The following is a 15,080-nucleotide window of genomic DNA, read 5'->3' on the forward strand; positions in this document are numbered from 1 at the left end:
GTATCACATTCTTCAAGAGCCTACTACTTCGCCGCCCAGCAACAAGCAGACTGCCATCCAACTTGCAACTTTTTCCTATGTGATTGTTGACTCTGCAAAAGAAATAAAGCTTGATTACAAAGAATACTTCAACTCCATTTCATTTTTAAAAACAAAACCACAATCTTAAAAAAAAAAATCCCACCTAAACTTTATTTCCAAAAATATTTTTTCAAAAATTTTTTTCCAGAATTTTTTTCCGGCAGAAAATTCCAGGGGAAGTGGGTGTGGCCTGGGTGAAATGATGGCTGATGATTCGCTGAGAGCAGTAAAAGTGGGTGTAGCATGACTATAACATGCAGTGATTGGTGGAAAGGTGGAGTGAGAATGCAAATGAGATCTTCTCTGATTGGCGAATTCAAGAAGGAGGCGTGGTCATGCAAATTTCAGAGCAATTTGATTGGCCAGAATCCATGAAGTGGGCGTGGATATGCAAATCGCTCGCGGGTGATTGGCTATGTAAATATATGCAAATTAGGACATCGTCGTGATTGGTGCGTTTCAAAATGGGTGTGGTTTGGGCGAGCTTTGCAGAAAATTTTCTAAGTCCCACTGGAGTTTTGAGGTGAGAGCTGCACTTCGGTCACATCAGACAGTCTTTTCACTGTTCCCATGGGTTTCACATGACCCAAAGCTCGATTCCTGTAGTTTCGAGTCATGTGGTGACCAAAGGGAACAGTGAAAAGACTGTCTGATGTGACTGAAGCGCAAGTCTGAGCTCCAGACTTCAGTCTTTGAAAAGGCTTTGATTGAGTTGAGCATGGATTTGGTCATGAAAGGCAAAGACTCTAATTCAAGTTGAACAATTTATTGTACAGAAAAGTGAACAAGACAATGTAAAAGCATTTGACCAGTAAATCTTTGTGTGGGCCAGTTCAAGTTGCACGCACACAAACACTGACGACGACGATGGGAGCATGTGTTTGACCGGCTCATGCCTGCTGTCACTGACATCTCATGACACACCACGGGGTACATGAGCACGTCTGACTTCTCTCACCGAGACAAAAACTAACTGCCGTGTACTCCACAACAACATGATCACACTCTTCTGGTCAAGTTTTTAAATGACATTGAAGTGGGCCAAGTTAGTCACATGGATGTATATATTTATACAAGCGTACAGACACATTTTTAAACTAACTTGGGCCATTTCAAGGTTTAAAAACATAAAAACAAACAACCAGAAGTGCTTGATGATGCTCGGGTTGTCTATGTGGAGTTGACACTGTTGTGCAGTACACGTAGCAGAAGTTGAAGTTGAGTGAGAGACAGGCGGGCACACTCACCTCCACCTTGTGGTGCAACGTGACATCAGACATCAGCTCTTCAGGTACACCACACATCTCAGGTATCCAAGTTGGCGTCCCTTCCGCATGTCCTCCGAGGCTGGCGGCTGCGCCTTTGGCCCAGTCATCTGACTAATCTGGTCAGGCAGAAAAACAAAAGTGGAAAGTCACACATTGTAGTCCATAAAAAAAAAGGTGTTTCTTTTTTTCTTTTTAATTTGAGTCATTATTCGTAAAGTGGCATAGTTTTACTTTCAACCCGTCCATTTCCAAACGTGCCCGCACTCGCAATGCAGCGGTTGGAGCAATCCACTCGCGGCTCTCTCTCCACACCTCAAGTACAATGAGCAACCTCGAAAAACAAGTGAACAAAGCCACAGGTGCATTTGTGTGAATAGTTTTGAAGCAAATCTGCAACCCCCCCGATGTGAAGCCATCACACATTTCACAAACATACAGAATAGTATTCCAGTCAAACGCTGTTCTCGATTGATTTTTGATTTGACAGCTGAGGTCTACTTGTCGACGGCGTGCTCGCTCACTGCCCCCTTTGCTGACGTTGTTTTTTTACGATAACTTCCAGTGACTTAGTGAGTCACAACAACTAAATTAGAGGAGCAACGTATGGTCATAACGCTCCCAACCGTCTACCTCTATACACTCACAGATAAACTGCGAAGTCAGTTTAGAATGTTAAAATTACTCACCGAGAACAGGACTTGTGAAAAGCGGAAATACTTGCTCATTGAACCGGATGTGGTACCGTTCTTGTGCTTGTACTTATTCTTCTTCTTGGTGAATTATGTCTTTAGTTCATATCGCCCCCTACTGTCCGGGAAACCACAAAGTAGACTGGATAAGTAGACTGAGAAATGTATGCACATTAAAAAAAAGAACATTGAGACCTGAAAAGTTTTAGAAATCAAATTTTACAAAACGCGGGGGATGAGGACTCAAAGGTAATATACAAGGAAATAGAAAGAAATGGGGCTTCAATTTTTTTCAATAATTAAAAAAACTATGCTGATGAACAAAATAACTATGCTTAAACATTCAAATAATTCATATTTGCAAAACCATACCAGAAAACACTTTTTTTCACTTTGTTGTTTTTTTAAGTAACTACAAAAACTCATATGGATTATTTGGTTGTCTGTTTTCTCATTCGTTAAGCAAGAAAGTGAAGAATGTGGAAGCAAGTTTTGCCCTGGGCGCCACCCTGGATCACTTTGAAAATCTCCAAATACATCAAGGAGGTGGCGCTTGTTGAAAAGGTCCCCATTCTTTGTCTGTAATGTTGACAGGTTTGCAGAGGTAACGATTACCTTTCAGAAATCTTCGGGACGCTTTTATTCTTGATAAAAATGTTGACCGTTGACACTTTGCAGTGTGGGAGTGCAGGGTTCGATTCCAGCAAAGTGCGGCCAGTTGACATCAAAGACACGCCTCGTCACGGGCACCTCGTCAACTGGCCGCGCTTTGTGTCCGTGACTAGGTGTGTCTTATAGTGTGCCTATGCCGCGTTGCAAAGGACACTAAATGACAACAAAAAACGAAATCAATATGCAGAAGTTTAATTTAACATCACCTTCCCCATGTTGTTTGTACAGTACATTTTGATGGTACATCTAATGGAAGGCAAAATTCAGATGTACCTCACACTGAAAGCAGGCAGGACAAGCATTGCACATTGCAGTCGACCCTGCATGTTGGAAGTCTTAAGTCAGTGTTGTCCATGTTTTGTTCAGACGGTGTTTGTCAGGCAGCCGTGTCCAGTCGCACGTCCCTCAGAGGTTGCATGAAGAACCTGAAGATCACCAAAGCTTCAGAGGTCATGGAGGTGCACTTCAACAAGGCTCTGGAAGTCCAAGGAGTTCAACCACTGTCGTATCCCGCCGTTGCTGCCCCACACTTGAAGCGACTTCCCATTTTCCCTCCGCAGCTCCATTTCGGTCCGACTTAATGTTCAATAAATATGGTCAACGTCTCCTTAATTTTGTGCATTTGCCCAATTTCATCACAACACTCACTCAACCGTTCAAAACAATCAGGATCACCCATTATTATTTTTGAACAGCTGGTATGTTTCCTCGCTTCCAATTTAAACTAGCTTACCTTCATCTACCACCACCACTTGGCTAGTTTCAAATATTGTGCCTTGACATAATCTTCAGACGTATTAATTTGACATTTGGCACAAGTCGCCTTTCCATTCATTTCTATAGCAGTGCCACCACATCTCCATGAGTGGGCCCTTCTGTCGTCATGGTGACAAGCTGGTGTGGAGAAGAGAGGACATTCACAGATTCTGCGGGACCTGAGGGAATGATAAGCGGAAATAAGTACTCATGTCAAGGACTCACGCTTACGATACATGGTCTTTTTTTTCCGGCTAAAAACGCCTAACTATACGTGGTTGTTTTTTGGGGCAAAAAACGCGTTACTATACATGGTCGTTTTTTTTCGGGCTAAAAACGCCTTACTATACTATGTTGTTTTTTTCGGGCTAAAAATGCCTTCCGCTACATGGCCATTTTTACTGGCAAAAAATGCCTTTCTATACATGGTCGTTTTGTGGTGCTAAAAACACCTCACTAGAAATGGTCGTTTTTTTCGGCAAACACACTAAGCAGTCAACCACGGTGGCACTGCTAGCACAAGCTCGTAACTGACAACCCAAAAAGGCCTTTACCTCCATAAAAAAAGTTACCTTACATGGTTGTTTTTTTGGGGCTAAAAACGTCTTCAAAAATGACAATTTCCTAAAAACATTGTCTGTCTCACCCTCCCCAAAAAAGCCACCATGGAGGTAATTGTACTTAAAATAAGTGGCTTCATCCCTAATAAAAACACCAGTCCACCAACCTGGTGACCTGAGCATGGCGTGATGGGGGTTGACGGCATCCACACCGGTGGCCATGGGGACCAGGCTGGCCCTGCTCTCGCAGTCGGCCTCCAGGAGGCTGCTGTGCGTCAGGGCCTCAGCTGTCACACAAATGAACGAAAAGTGACATTGTCTGCCGTGCTTCATTCCATCTTGTATCTGTCTGCTATTCTTTTTTCAAACCCCACACCCACACTGTAAAAAAACCCCAGATCGAAGCACATGTTCAATTAGACCGCGCATGCCAGGATACAAGTGCCTATTTTTCGAGCCCGTCTGTCTGCCTCACAACACCCACGATCCCCACCATGACGCGTTTGTGTCGATAAATAACTTGGCTTGCCAGAAGAAGAGCTCATTGGGAGCGCTCCGCGATTCACCCTTTGAATTGTTCAGTGCACCTCATGAGAGAGACAAAAGCAGCAAGACAGTTTTTCTTTATTTTAAAAAGTACCGGTACACTGTTGGAAAAACTCAAGGGAGGAGCTAAATGCACTTGAGCCTGATGATTGGTCAGCCATAAAGAAAAGTGGCACTTTTTAAACCACACTGTGGACCCAGGGGAAGCGCGGTGTCCTCATGGTTCACGCCTGCCTCACAGTTGAGAAGTATTGGGTTCAGATCTCAGACCGTCCTGTGAACATTAGAGGAAGTGTGTGTGTGTATGTCTCAAGACCTGTTTCCCTGTTTTCAGGTGCGAGGCTCTCCTCCCCGTGACGTCTCCTTATATGGACGTTCCTGCTTCCGGACTGAGAGAATGTCTTCCCACAGATCCCACATTGGTGAGGCTTCTCCCCTGGGTCACATGTAATATCTAAGAGTCACTCACACCACACACACACATATTCATATTGCCGGGGGTGGGGGGATTGTACTGACCAGAATGTACGAGCATGTGTTTTCTCAGACTGGAATACTCGGCAAAGGAGCGCCCACAACCGTCTGCTTCACACACAAATGGCTTCTCTCCTAAACACACACACGTTTATTTTCACAAATATGATCAAATCAACACAATATTTTTAATCAGAACAGCCCCCCCCCAAAAAAAACTCATGTGTGAAATTTAATGCTCCCCTTTTAAAAGGCCTTTTTACCAGCTGTGACTGCAATTCCGCTGCACCCCACCGTGGTGCTAAAATGTGTGTGTCATAAACAATGGATAATGGCTGCTTTTTTTTGCTCACCAGTGTGCACGCGTTTGTGGTTCTTTAGGTTTCCAGCTGTGGTGAACTTCTTTCCACAGTTGTTCTCCTTGCATACAAAAGGCTTGTCGCCGCTGTGCGTCCTCATGTGAACCTGAAGACGCTGCAGCACGTAGAAGCTCTTACCGCAGCCCTCCGCCACGCAGCGGAACATGCGGTCATTCCTGACAACAAACAATGACAAGGCCGAGAAGCCTGTGATCATGAGGGATGTTAAAATGCGAGTTAAAATATGGCATAGAATAAATTTTTTAGACAAGGCCTTTTTTTTTTTAAAAGAATGGTCAAGACTCATGAAAGTGACGTTTTGTAAACCTTTTCAAAGACTTTCCAATGAAAGCCATGTTATCTCGGCCGTCACCTGTGTGTTTTGAGGTGATACTTGAGATGAGCAGGCCAGGTGAATGTCCTGCAGCAGCCCTCAAAAGAGCAGCGGAGGATCTGCCTGGCGGCGAGGGGGCGCCCGGTCCGAGGCGGCGGGAGCGGCGCTTGCAACGGCACCGTCTCCTCTCGCTTCTCGCCACCCGAGGGCAAGTCGTGCGTGAGGTGGCCTAGGCAACGGACAAGCCCGTCAGTAAGCCGACGTCAGTCAGTGCAAACACGACGAAGCTGGGAGCGCTTTTCTAACGTCAAAAGGAGTTCAAAGATGAACGACAAGACCTTAGGGTGTCACTTAAATATTCATCTTCTGGGTCCTGATCTCAGCAACACACCCGAGGACACACAAGCATTTCTTACTCGAGATGAAGACGTGCTAAGCATGCGGACAGGCCGACAAATTGGTTGTGATCTTTATGCTTGCGATGAGAGGTGCTGAAAAGTGTTGCGTCGTCGCCAATTACGCTTCCCCCTTCATCTCAGCACTGACCTCATTTCGCTCAGCTCCCTCCTTTCAAGTAGTGTGTGTCCAAGTCAGCTTTTGTCTTCTAATTCTAGCTTTCACGGCTACCGTAACATAGAAACCGGCTCAATTGGATTGTTTTTGTGGCTTGTATCGACTGTCTAATTGGAGGTAACGGAATGAATGATGAAGGGGATGAGATCAAGGGGCCTTTCCCGAGTTTTGTTTTTGTTCGCGAGTGAGGAAGTTACACCGGGATGTGATCTTGAAGAAGGGAATGGATTCTATGAGTGACTGGAAGAATATTTTTACCAGCGTTAAAATTCGGAAACTTCCTGCTACGTTGAAAATGATGTCCCAGTGAGTTGCGTTTATTGTTGCCAAAAGAAAAAAGCGGCAGCGTTACCATTGGTAACGTTGGCTGATCTGGCATCTTGACTGGCCTTGGCGTCCCGTGCCAGCTCCGCCCGCGTGGCTGCAATGAGGCTGTCGTGGGCCAGCTCCTGCACCCGCAGGTACCAGGGGGCGATGCCATCCAGACCATAGTCTCCCGTCGAGACGTCGTCGCCCGTTCCGTCCCCGGCAAAGATCAGGGACTCCGAGGAGGCCGTGATGCCTGGAACAATTTTTGACATTGAAACCAAATATCAATTGCCGCTGATAGCATTATTACTTCAACACGACACATTTATGGATTACGAGTTTTGAAAACTGTCCACGATAATAGTTTGATCTATTATCGTTCAAGTGAGTGTGAACACGGTAACAAACCTACCTCAACATTACTTATTACACATGAAAATTTGATTATTTCGATGCAGATTTTAGCATGGGTCATGCATATTGATACACATTACTTGCGCCTGCGGGGCCACATAAAATGATGCAGCGGGCCGGATTTGCCCCCCCACCCCACCCCCGAGCCTTGAATATGACACCCGTGCTTGAGACAAAGTAGTTCATGAAAACTTGAGTGTTGCGTACCTTTTGCCAGGTTCAGTAGAACATAGGACGTGCCGTCCGACTGCTGCAAGTCATGGAGGATGGGCGGCGGACTGGGTGAGTCCCGCGGGTGTGCCACATGCATCTGCTGCAACGCCAGCAGGCTCTGTTGTGGCACGCCCCCCAGCTCTGACAGTGACGCGGAACTCTCCGGTTGGGGGCTCAGCGTTCCGTCTGAACAGAAAAGGAAAATTACATTTGCATCTAAATTATTCCACAAACATTGAATGCCTGTGACCTTTGATCCCTCAAGTGGCACTGCACCAAAAAACAGCATCAATGTGTTCAATATACCCCCAAGTGGGCGCAAGAAGACTTCAGAAAACCAAGTTAGCGAAAAGGTTTGTCCGTAAGGGCAACTGGCTTCTCAGGGCCTGAGCTTATCTCAGATGGTAATGCAAAGTGGAAAAAGTGTTCTGTGGTCTGATGAGTCAACTTTTCAAATTATTTTGGGAAATTGTGGACATCGTGTCCCGGAGCACAAAGAGGTAAAGGGACCGTTATACATGCAAGGTTCAAAAGCCAGTATCTGTGATGGGGCTTAGTGCCAAACATAAAACATTCATATTATTGCATTCTGCATTGACGTAATTTTAAAGCATGATTTAAAACCTTTTGTACAAATTAAGTTGTGTATTGTGACCTGTGAGCTGCAGGTGGCTACACAGAGAGCTGCCAACAGGGGTTAGCAACGGCAGGCAAGGATGTTTGGACTCTGTGTCCTCCAGATCCTGGATCAGTGGGATGGACGCGTTCTGGACAAACTGCACCAGCAGCTGAGAAGAGGACACAGTTATTTTCCAATAAAAGGTGACATTACACAAATGTGATTTTTGTTTTTTCGTAAACACGGTGCGATTTTTCAATGTCAAGAATCACAGTCTCCATTACAGCAAATAAGCGACACTTCTTTTCCCACAAAAGGATTGCGAGGAGCTACTTGTTCAGCTAACATAATGTCAGACACATAGAAATTGTAAGAGTCCAGGCTCTTGACAAAATCAGTCATCCCAAGTGTATGCACTCTTGCTTACAATCAAGAAATTCAAGATGTTGTGACAGTTTGTGAACTTCATTGGTATCTATACTTCCAACTAACTTTCCTATTTCGTGTTTGGGGAAAGACGATTTCTATTTCGGGAAATGATGCATTGTGGGTAAAGTGTACTGTTTAATGCATTTCATATACTGTACACTACAACGTCACGGTTGCACAAGGTTACCTCTGGTTTGGAATCGAGCTCATCGGAAAGCATGAGTCTCTCTCGGTGTCACCTGTAAAGCAAACAGCAGAGACGATTAGAAGCGAAACTTTCTTCACGAATAAAGGGCACGAAATTGATCTCCGAACCTTAAGAAGCTTAGAAGTGAGTTTCTGCGGTGGTCATAACAAGTTTGTGGTCATCTTGAAGTCGGAAACATGGCGCCCCCAGCTGTAGCGGCAAAACATTAACAGTCAGATAAAATGTCATCTATCTTAAGTGTTGCTTATTTCGTTTGCAATTAAATCACGACGGACAGGCAAAAAATAACAATAGGTGAAAAACATATCAAATGTTGGGTAACTAGTGTCATGAGCCACAAGCTAACTAGCCACATAGCAGCAACTACCGACTCGCCAGCGGTCAAAAAACACCACCGGTTGAAGTAGTACAGTAAAATAACACAAGTCTGTTTCTCACCTCATAAAAGCATCGTTATGTTGAAACCGTGCCAGGACAGGCTGGTTTATTCCAACCGAATAAGAGTGTTAGGATAGTACTGCTAGTTGGTAGGCTAGCGGCGCCATTCAAAATCGTCACAGATGGACTAATCAAAACGCCTCTTCCGCCTTCTCCGTCCTCATCATTCACGATCACTGTCGCCATCTTGTGACCAAAAATGGACACGACAGGGTTGGTTTGCCTTTGGACTGAAAGCATTTATTACACAAGAAATGAGATGGAAATACAAAAATGAGACAATCTTTTCGACAAAAAATAAAAAAAGACCATAAAATTGTAATTCTATTCTACTCATGCTGATTTAATCATCAAATATTGACCAATTTTAAGCAGAAATAACTGTATGATGACAGGTCCTACTCAGATTTAAATACAGAGAAAAAGCGAGCACAGAGAGAACATGGAAACTCCATACAGGAAGGCCAGAGCCAGAGCCTGGATCGAACCCTGCACCTCTGCACTGCAAGGCCGACGTGCCGAACAGTCAAACCACAAGCTAGACTTGCATGGGCTATGAAGCTGCGGGATTGATCACCGCACACAAAAACCATTTACGCGCACATACCCTTTCTCACATTGACTATCGTTCATTCTCTCACATACTTAATCAGCTACTCTCAGAACCACATACACTCACACTCATCCCCTCACTTGATAAGGAGCCGCTAATGCACACCTGGCATCTTAAAACCACTCTCTTTTAGTTTTCTGTCAAACAAATGCCTCAATTATCAGCCACAGGATCGCAAAGCAAAGGGTTACAAAAGCAGAAACTAAAACTGGACTGACAGTTAACATGTCTAACACCATTAAGACTTGAGTACAACAGGTCAAGATCCACCAATGAGATTAACCGTGATTATATGCTGGTGGAACCCAAACATCTCACATTAGACATCCTCAGTCACACTGGAAAATATACAGTACACAATCACTCATTGACATGAAACATTTCAAGTATTTTTTGGGGTGCTTAATCCAGAGGGAACAAGATATTCATAGTGGTTCAGGGGCATATAATTAGAATTAGCTGCCATGTTTTAGTCTGCACAGGATGATGCAAAGTGCTCAAATGCACCACAATCATAAATGTCGTTTTCAGCTTTGAACATTTTCAAACATTGCCAGATCAATAGTGATGCCGACACGCAGCCTCCAAAAAAAGGTCTACCTCAAAGATGGCACAACATGAAGCACCCGGTTTCACTAACAGGAAGGCGGGATTGACAGGTGGTCGTTGCCATCGTCCCTTGCATGAAGTGTGAAATTAAAAGACACTTGAGGTACGCCTGCCAACTTCTTGGTCAATCAAAAGTTAACACTAAGTAAGGTGTGGCGGCCATCACACACCCCACCAATTCTTGCTACAGTGAATTAGTGGTTAGTATATGCGCCTCACGGCGAGAAGATTCAGGACTTGAAATCATTGTAAACCGCCACCTTTTTTATTTGTTGACTCTTTCAAAGTACAGCGAACCAACACATCATGGCGGTATTCTTGTGTTTAGGCCATAGGACAGTATTGCTTTGGCACCGATGGATGGCATCTTGGTATTTAAGAAGGTTGAGGAACTTCATTCAGACCAAAGTAGTCCTTTGCCAACATCTCAAGGCATCAAGAGCCAATTACGGTAAAAGAATAAACATTTTTCAGGGCATGTCGATTACTTGAGGATTTTTGCTACTGCAGGGCTTGGATTCTGTTATGCTGAAGAGTAATATCCAATCAAGAGTCATTTATTTAATGGATTAGTTTAAGTACAGTGGTGCCTTGAGCTATGAATGATGATGAAAGATGATTTGCTATACGACGGTGGTCACAGATGACACTCGAATCTTAAGGCACCACTGTATCATAAAAATGCATTCGTATCAATAAAGGCCTCAAGCGTAATAAAATGTCACCTGTTCTATTGAAATGTGACATGTTGGGTTCATGTGGACTCCAAATTGTTTCAGTGACTGTGAATGGTTACAAAAGGAACGGCTGGATTTTCTATTAATATGCGACATGTCTTACAGTAAATGTCAGTTTGGTATTTGTGGGAGTAATGTACCGGTAAGTGTGACTTTAACAAGAGTGCGGTGGATGTTGGGCCAACAAAATATCTCATTGTGTCTGGGCCTGGGGGCAGCTGGCAGCCAAAAATGTAGGCCAAACTGTGCAAGCGAGGGTTGGGGTGGATGTCTAATGTGGGCAAAATTACTCTCGCTCCATCCATCTGTCAGTCTGTCAAACCACCCCCCCCCCCCCCACACACACACAAATAAGCCCTGGCCATGCACTTCCCAGTCGGGGGGGGCTAATCGTCCTTTAAGCCAGTGGTGAGTGGTGCCCGCTTCTTGTCCTCCTTTTCCTCCTCATGAAGGCGGGCGTGCAGTTTGACGCAGATGCCGGTGTCGCCGCTGCGCAGCGCCTGCAGGAAGAGATCAGTGTGCTCCCTGAGGCGCTCCAAGTCCGACTGTGTGCGGCGGTTCTGGCGCAGGAGCTCTTTGGTGCGCAGCGTGATGTCCAGGAGGCCCGATTTGCTCAGGATGTTGTACGTGTTGCAGAACCGCTTCCGCCTCATGTCGTCATTGTCCCACTTGTGTTCGGCCGGCGAGGCACAGTCCAGAGGTGTCGGACTGCTCGCGCAGCTGGGAGGGATGGAGGAGAAAGATGGGGATGATTCCGATTGGCTGACAGCCGGCGAAGGCGCCTCGCTGGCGATTTGAGGGAGCTGTGTCTGCGGCGGTTGCGTGTTGTCGGGGGTTCCGGAGAGAAACGAGGTCTCGCTCTGGCTCTTCTGCGGTTTCTCTTTTGGACCGTGATCTCGCTGAGACCCCGATGCCGAGGAAGACAAAGAGGTGGAGGAAGTGGGGGTTCCCCTCCCCAAGGACGAATTGTCGCCAGGATGCGGCGCAATCTTAGGGTAGGACTTGAGAATGGGAAGATACTTCTTGGGGCGCCTGTGTCGAGAGGCCTCCTTGGAAGCTTGGCGGGAGACAACGGGCTGCAGGAAGACCACCTGAGTCGGCTGGACCACAGGCTGAACCACCTCCATGGTGGGACTGAAGCTCCAGGGCTTCATGGCAGGGGGGTTGTCTCCAGGCTGCCGCGATAACATCGTTAATATCATTGTTATGGCTCCATGAAGAACAATACCATGCATTTTACCATACATATACCACAAATATGTTTTTTGGGGAGAGAGTTGGTAGAAATGAATTGCATTTCCATTCATTTTAATGGTTGAAGTTGATTTGAGTTGCAAGCAGGTTCAGCAGACCAAATAAACACTGAAGTCAAGGCACCACTGTAATTGACTGTTGTGGCTTGAGCACACAGACCGATGTGCTGTGTGTTTGTGCAGGGCGCTTATACCTGTTTTAGGAGCATATTGTTCATGATGATCATGGGGGACATACTGGAGTAGGATCCCCCTACCACAGCCAGCTGCCCAGAAGTAGAACTCTGGGCGCCCTGCTGCACGGAAGGCCGCGGCGAGTCCTCAGAGTCGGTGTTGTCCACGGTGCTCGTGTGCTCCGAGCTCGCATCTGAAGAGGATGTGCCATTGGTTGGATGCTCATTTAAAACACACGTGACGGCTGGTAAAAGTTGAGAGCAGAACCTGAGAATCCAGAGTCCCTTTCCGAGTCGGCTCGGGAATTGTTGCGAGACTTCATGATGTGCAGCCTGTTGGCGGCACGTGAGTCGCTTTCCGCCTTCCGCTTGGTACTCATCTCCTGGCTTTACGGCTGCTATGGACAAGATGGCCTACCAGCAACTACATCAGCATAACAGAGGGTAAATATGGAAATCAACAGACAAGATCAGGAAACACCTTTCACTCTGAAGACCTTGTAAGCCGAATATGAATGGCCGTAAATTTTGTCTTGCAACAGGGAGAGATGCAAAACATACAGGATAACGGCCATCCAGGACTGGAATTGCCCACCCTGCTCTCGAACATCCATGCTTGCCAAACAAACCGCCGCCATTCCTCATGTGAGGGCGACCCCTCAGCGAAGTTCATCATCCATTTTTCAGAGCATAACGTGCAGTCCGCTAACTAAGTACTGTCATCTATGTTTACCTTAACGTATCCCCACATGGCTGACATTGGCTCCTGCTCCACCTGCTTGAAAGGTATAGTATCAGGCTAGTGAACTATCCGTGTTGTTGGATTGGAGCATTTTTGTTTCATGAACGGTATAGACGCACAGGATCGTCGTCACTGCTATCTGTGCATCCATACTGTACAATAAACCCTGATCACGTTACAGATTTTTCTACAGAACAAACTACTCGTTGAAGACGGCACTTGTGCGTGCCTATCCATATATTTTCGTCTGGTTGTTCTGTAATACTGTAAGACACATTCCAACACACGTCATTACTTAATAGCCTATACCCTGCTGACTTTGCAAGAGCCAAACGCAAGGCAGATATGGACAAGCAACCATTCACACCAAAGGACAATTTAGAATCTTCAGTGAACATAACAATACAATCTTGGCATAGAAGAGGAAGTCTGAGTACCTGCAGAAAACCCACACAGGTACGGGGAGAACATGCAAACTGCACACAGGTAGGCTGGAATCCAGATTCGAAAATCCAACGTCAGAAGGTGAAGTCAGTAACCACTTGGCCACCACCGTGTTGCCTGGAAGGTAAGCATGCTATGTTGCTTCGGTGTTTTTTTTTTTTTTGGGGGGGGGGGGATATCTTTAGAGTTTAAACAATATATGAAATCATATTATTCGTTTTGGGGGGCGGCTCGACCTTCCGCGTACACAGAAAATATATGCAAACTCCACAAGTTGTCCTCTGAAAGCCGCACATCGCAGTGTAAACGATAAACTGCACAGACTACTTGTTCAAGGCAAGCGTTCAAGTTTTCAGAGTAGGACACAAATGCGTTATTCGGAAAGTATATCACATATTTTAAGGCCCGTGTAAGCTAGTATGCGTTTACAAAATGCTTTGAGGCGACATCACAAAGAACTTGAACATTAGCACTTTCGTTAGCTGCGCGCTAATTTGACGACGCGTCCACAGCTAACCTTTAGCATTGACTGTGAAACGAAACATACAAACAAACCAAATAAAACATAGAATGTTAAAATACAAAAAAACTTACTTCCCTGCTTTGGTCTAACGACGATGAGAGTAAGGACATGAGCAAGAGGAGGGTGGAAAGTGTAGTATATCCCGTAGAGGCAGCTTGCTCTTCGGTTGGATGCTCTTCCGTCTGTGCACTGTGGCTGGTGGGCACCACTCGCGGCTTTCCACGGTACAGGACACGAGACAGGGTGGCTCCTCCTTCCGCCTGTCAGTCACATGCGAAGCAAGGTGGCACCAACCTCAGACAGACGCCGTAAAATATTATTTAATGTACCTCCAATGGACTAAAACGTCTACATGTGTTTGCGTGGTCGTATTCTATCGCTACAAGACTGTAAGAATGACGCCAAACAGGAAATAAGTGCCGGAGACGTTGCCATATTTAGAAAAAGAGGACGCAGCTTGTCTGGAGTCTTACTGACGTCAGTAACAATCCCGCCCACATCGTCGCGGCCCGACGTCCTGATTGGCCAGCTTGGCCAGCTTGGCCAGCAGCTGAAAAACGTGACTGCTACCCAATGTGAGGCAGACGAAGTACACGTTGTTCAGGAGGCGTACGGTACTGCACAGATGCAAAACACAAGTATATCTCATCTACCATCGGGGAATCCACTGACGTGAGCCCGTAATATTGTGGCGTATTACATAATAGCCTTGCTTGTCTCGCAACTAACTTGATATCCTATTCTCTGGATAGGGTGGCGTCATAAAACGCAAATCTGCTCTCTGGCGGGAGACAAAAAGTCCTCACATGCTGAAATTGCGTCAGTTACACGAGAAGGGAGAGACAATGATTAACATACCAAGTATGAATCATAATAGAATCTAATTAATTCACGTGACACTTTTTTTAGGCGGTAATAATACGGCCTTTTATCATACCTGTTAGAAACCTGCATTCTATTATCATTTCTCCATGTTTGTGTTTTATTGTACATAAGTATGATGCAAGGAAGTCCAACCAGCAATTTAATTTCCTGGTTTTCTGT

At 45.6% G+C, this 15,080-nt stretch overlaps 2 protein-coding genes and 2 long non-coding RNA genes across 6 annotated transcripts; 1 reads left to right on the forward strand and 3 right to left on the reverse strand.

Moving 5' to 3' along the window:
• Nucleotides 1–831: 831 nt before the first annotated feature.
• On the reverse strand, nucleotides 832–1,691 carry LOC127592430 (uncharacterized). The gene is made up of 2 exons (XR_007960124.1): nucleotides 1,581–1,691; nucleotides 832–1,465 (listed from the first exon to the last, which is right to left on the reverse strand). It is a non-coding gene; the product is annotated as an uncharacterized LOC127592430 (long non-coding RNA).
• A 1,195-nt stretch (nucleotides 1,692–2,886) lies between these two features.
• Nucleotides 2,887–9,108, reverse strand: znf410 (zinc finger protein 410). Of its 3 annotated transcripts, XR_007960123.1 has the most exons (13): nucleotides 8,943–9,107; nucleotides 8,612–8,693; nucleotides 8,484–8,535; nucleotides 7,904–8,036; nucleotides 7,243–7,434; nucleotides 6,665–6,874; nucleotides 5,779–5,968; nucleotides 5,400–5,581; nucleotides 5,092–5,181; nucleotides 4,889–5,008; nucleotides 4,194–4,313; nucleotides 3,444–3,645; nucleotides 2,887–3,135 (listed from the first exon to the last, which is right to left on the reverse strand). XR_007960123.1 is itself a non-coding variant. In XM_052053159.1 (12 exons), the coding sequence occupies exons 3-12, from the start codon at nucleotides 8,514–8,516 to the stop codon at nucleotides 3,548–3,550; spliced, it is 1,368 nt and encodes a 455-aa protein (XP_051909119.1). In that variant the 5' UTR covers nucleotides 8,517–8,535; nucleotides 8,612–8,693; nucleotides 8,943–9,107; the 3' UTR covers nucleotides 2,887–3,547. The 3 variants fall into 3 exon arrangements, 2 of the variants coding, with proteins under 2 accessions (XP_051909119.1, XP_051909120.1); XM_052053159.1 differs by having other exon boundaries at nucleotides 2,887–3,645; XM_052053160.1 differs by lacking the exons at nucleotides 2,887–3,135; nucleotides 3,444–3,645 and having other exon boundaries at nucleotides 4,230–4,802; nucleotides 8,943–9,108.
• Nucleotides 9,109–9,160: 52 nt separating this feature from the next.
• Nucleotides 9,161–14,252, reverse strand: cipcb (CLOCK-interacting pacemaker b). Its single transcript, XM_052053177.1, has 5 exons — nucleotides 14,108–14,252; nucleotides 13,507–13,630; nucleotides 12,596–12,751; nucleotides 12,349–12,521; nucleotides 9,161–12,076 (listed from the first exon to the last, which is right to left on the reverse strand). Exons 3-5 carry the CDS (start codon nucleotides 12,705–12,707, stop codon nucleotides 11,288–11,290), a joined length of 1,074 nt encoding a protein of 357 aa, XP_051909137.1. The 5' UTR covers nucleotides 12,708–12,751; nucleotides 13,507–13,630; nucleotides 14,108–14,252; the 3' UTR covers nucleotides 9,161–11,287.
• Nucleotides 13,509–14,423, forward strand: LOC127592434 (uncharacterized). Its single transcript, XR_007960128.1, has 2 exons — nucleotides 13,509–13,637; nucleotides 14,187–14,423. It is a non-coding gene; the product is annotated as an uncharacterized LOC127592434 (long non-coding RNA).
• Nucleotides 14,424–15,080: the final 657 nt, after the last annotated feature.

This window comes from Hippocampus zosterae, chromosome 19 (assembly GCF_025434085.1).
Source record: "Hippocampus zosterae strain Florida chromosome 19, ASM2543408v3, whole genome shotgun sequence".
NCBI classification, from domain to species: domain Eukaryota; kingdom Metazoa; phylum Chordata; class Actinopteri; order Syngnathiformes; family Syngnathidae; genus Hippocampus; species Hippocampus zosterae.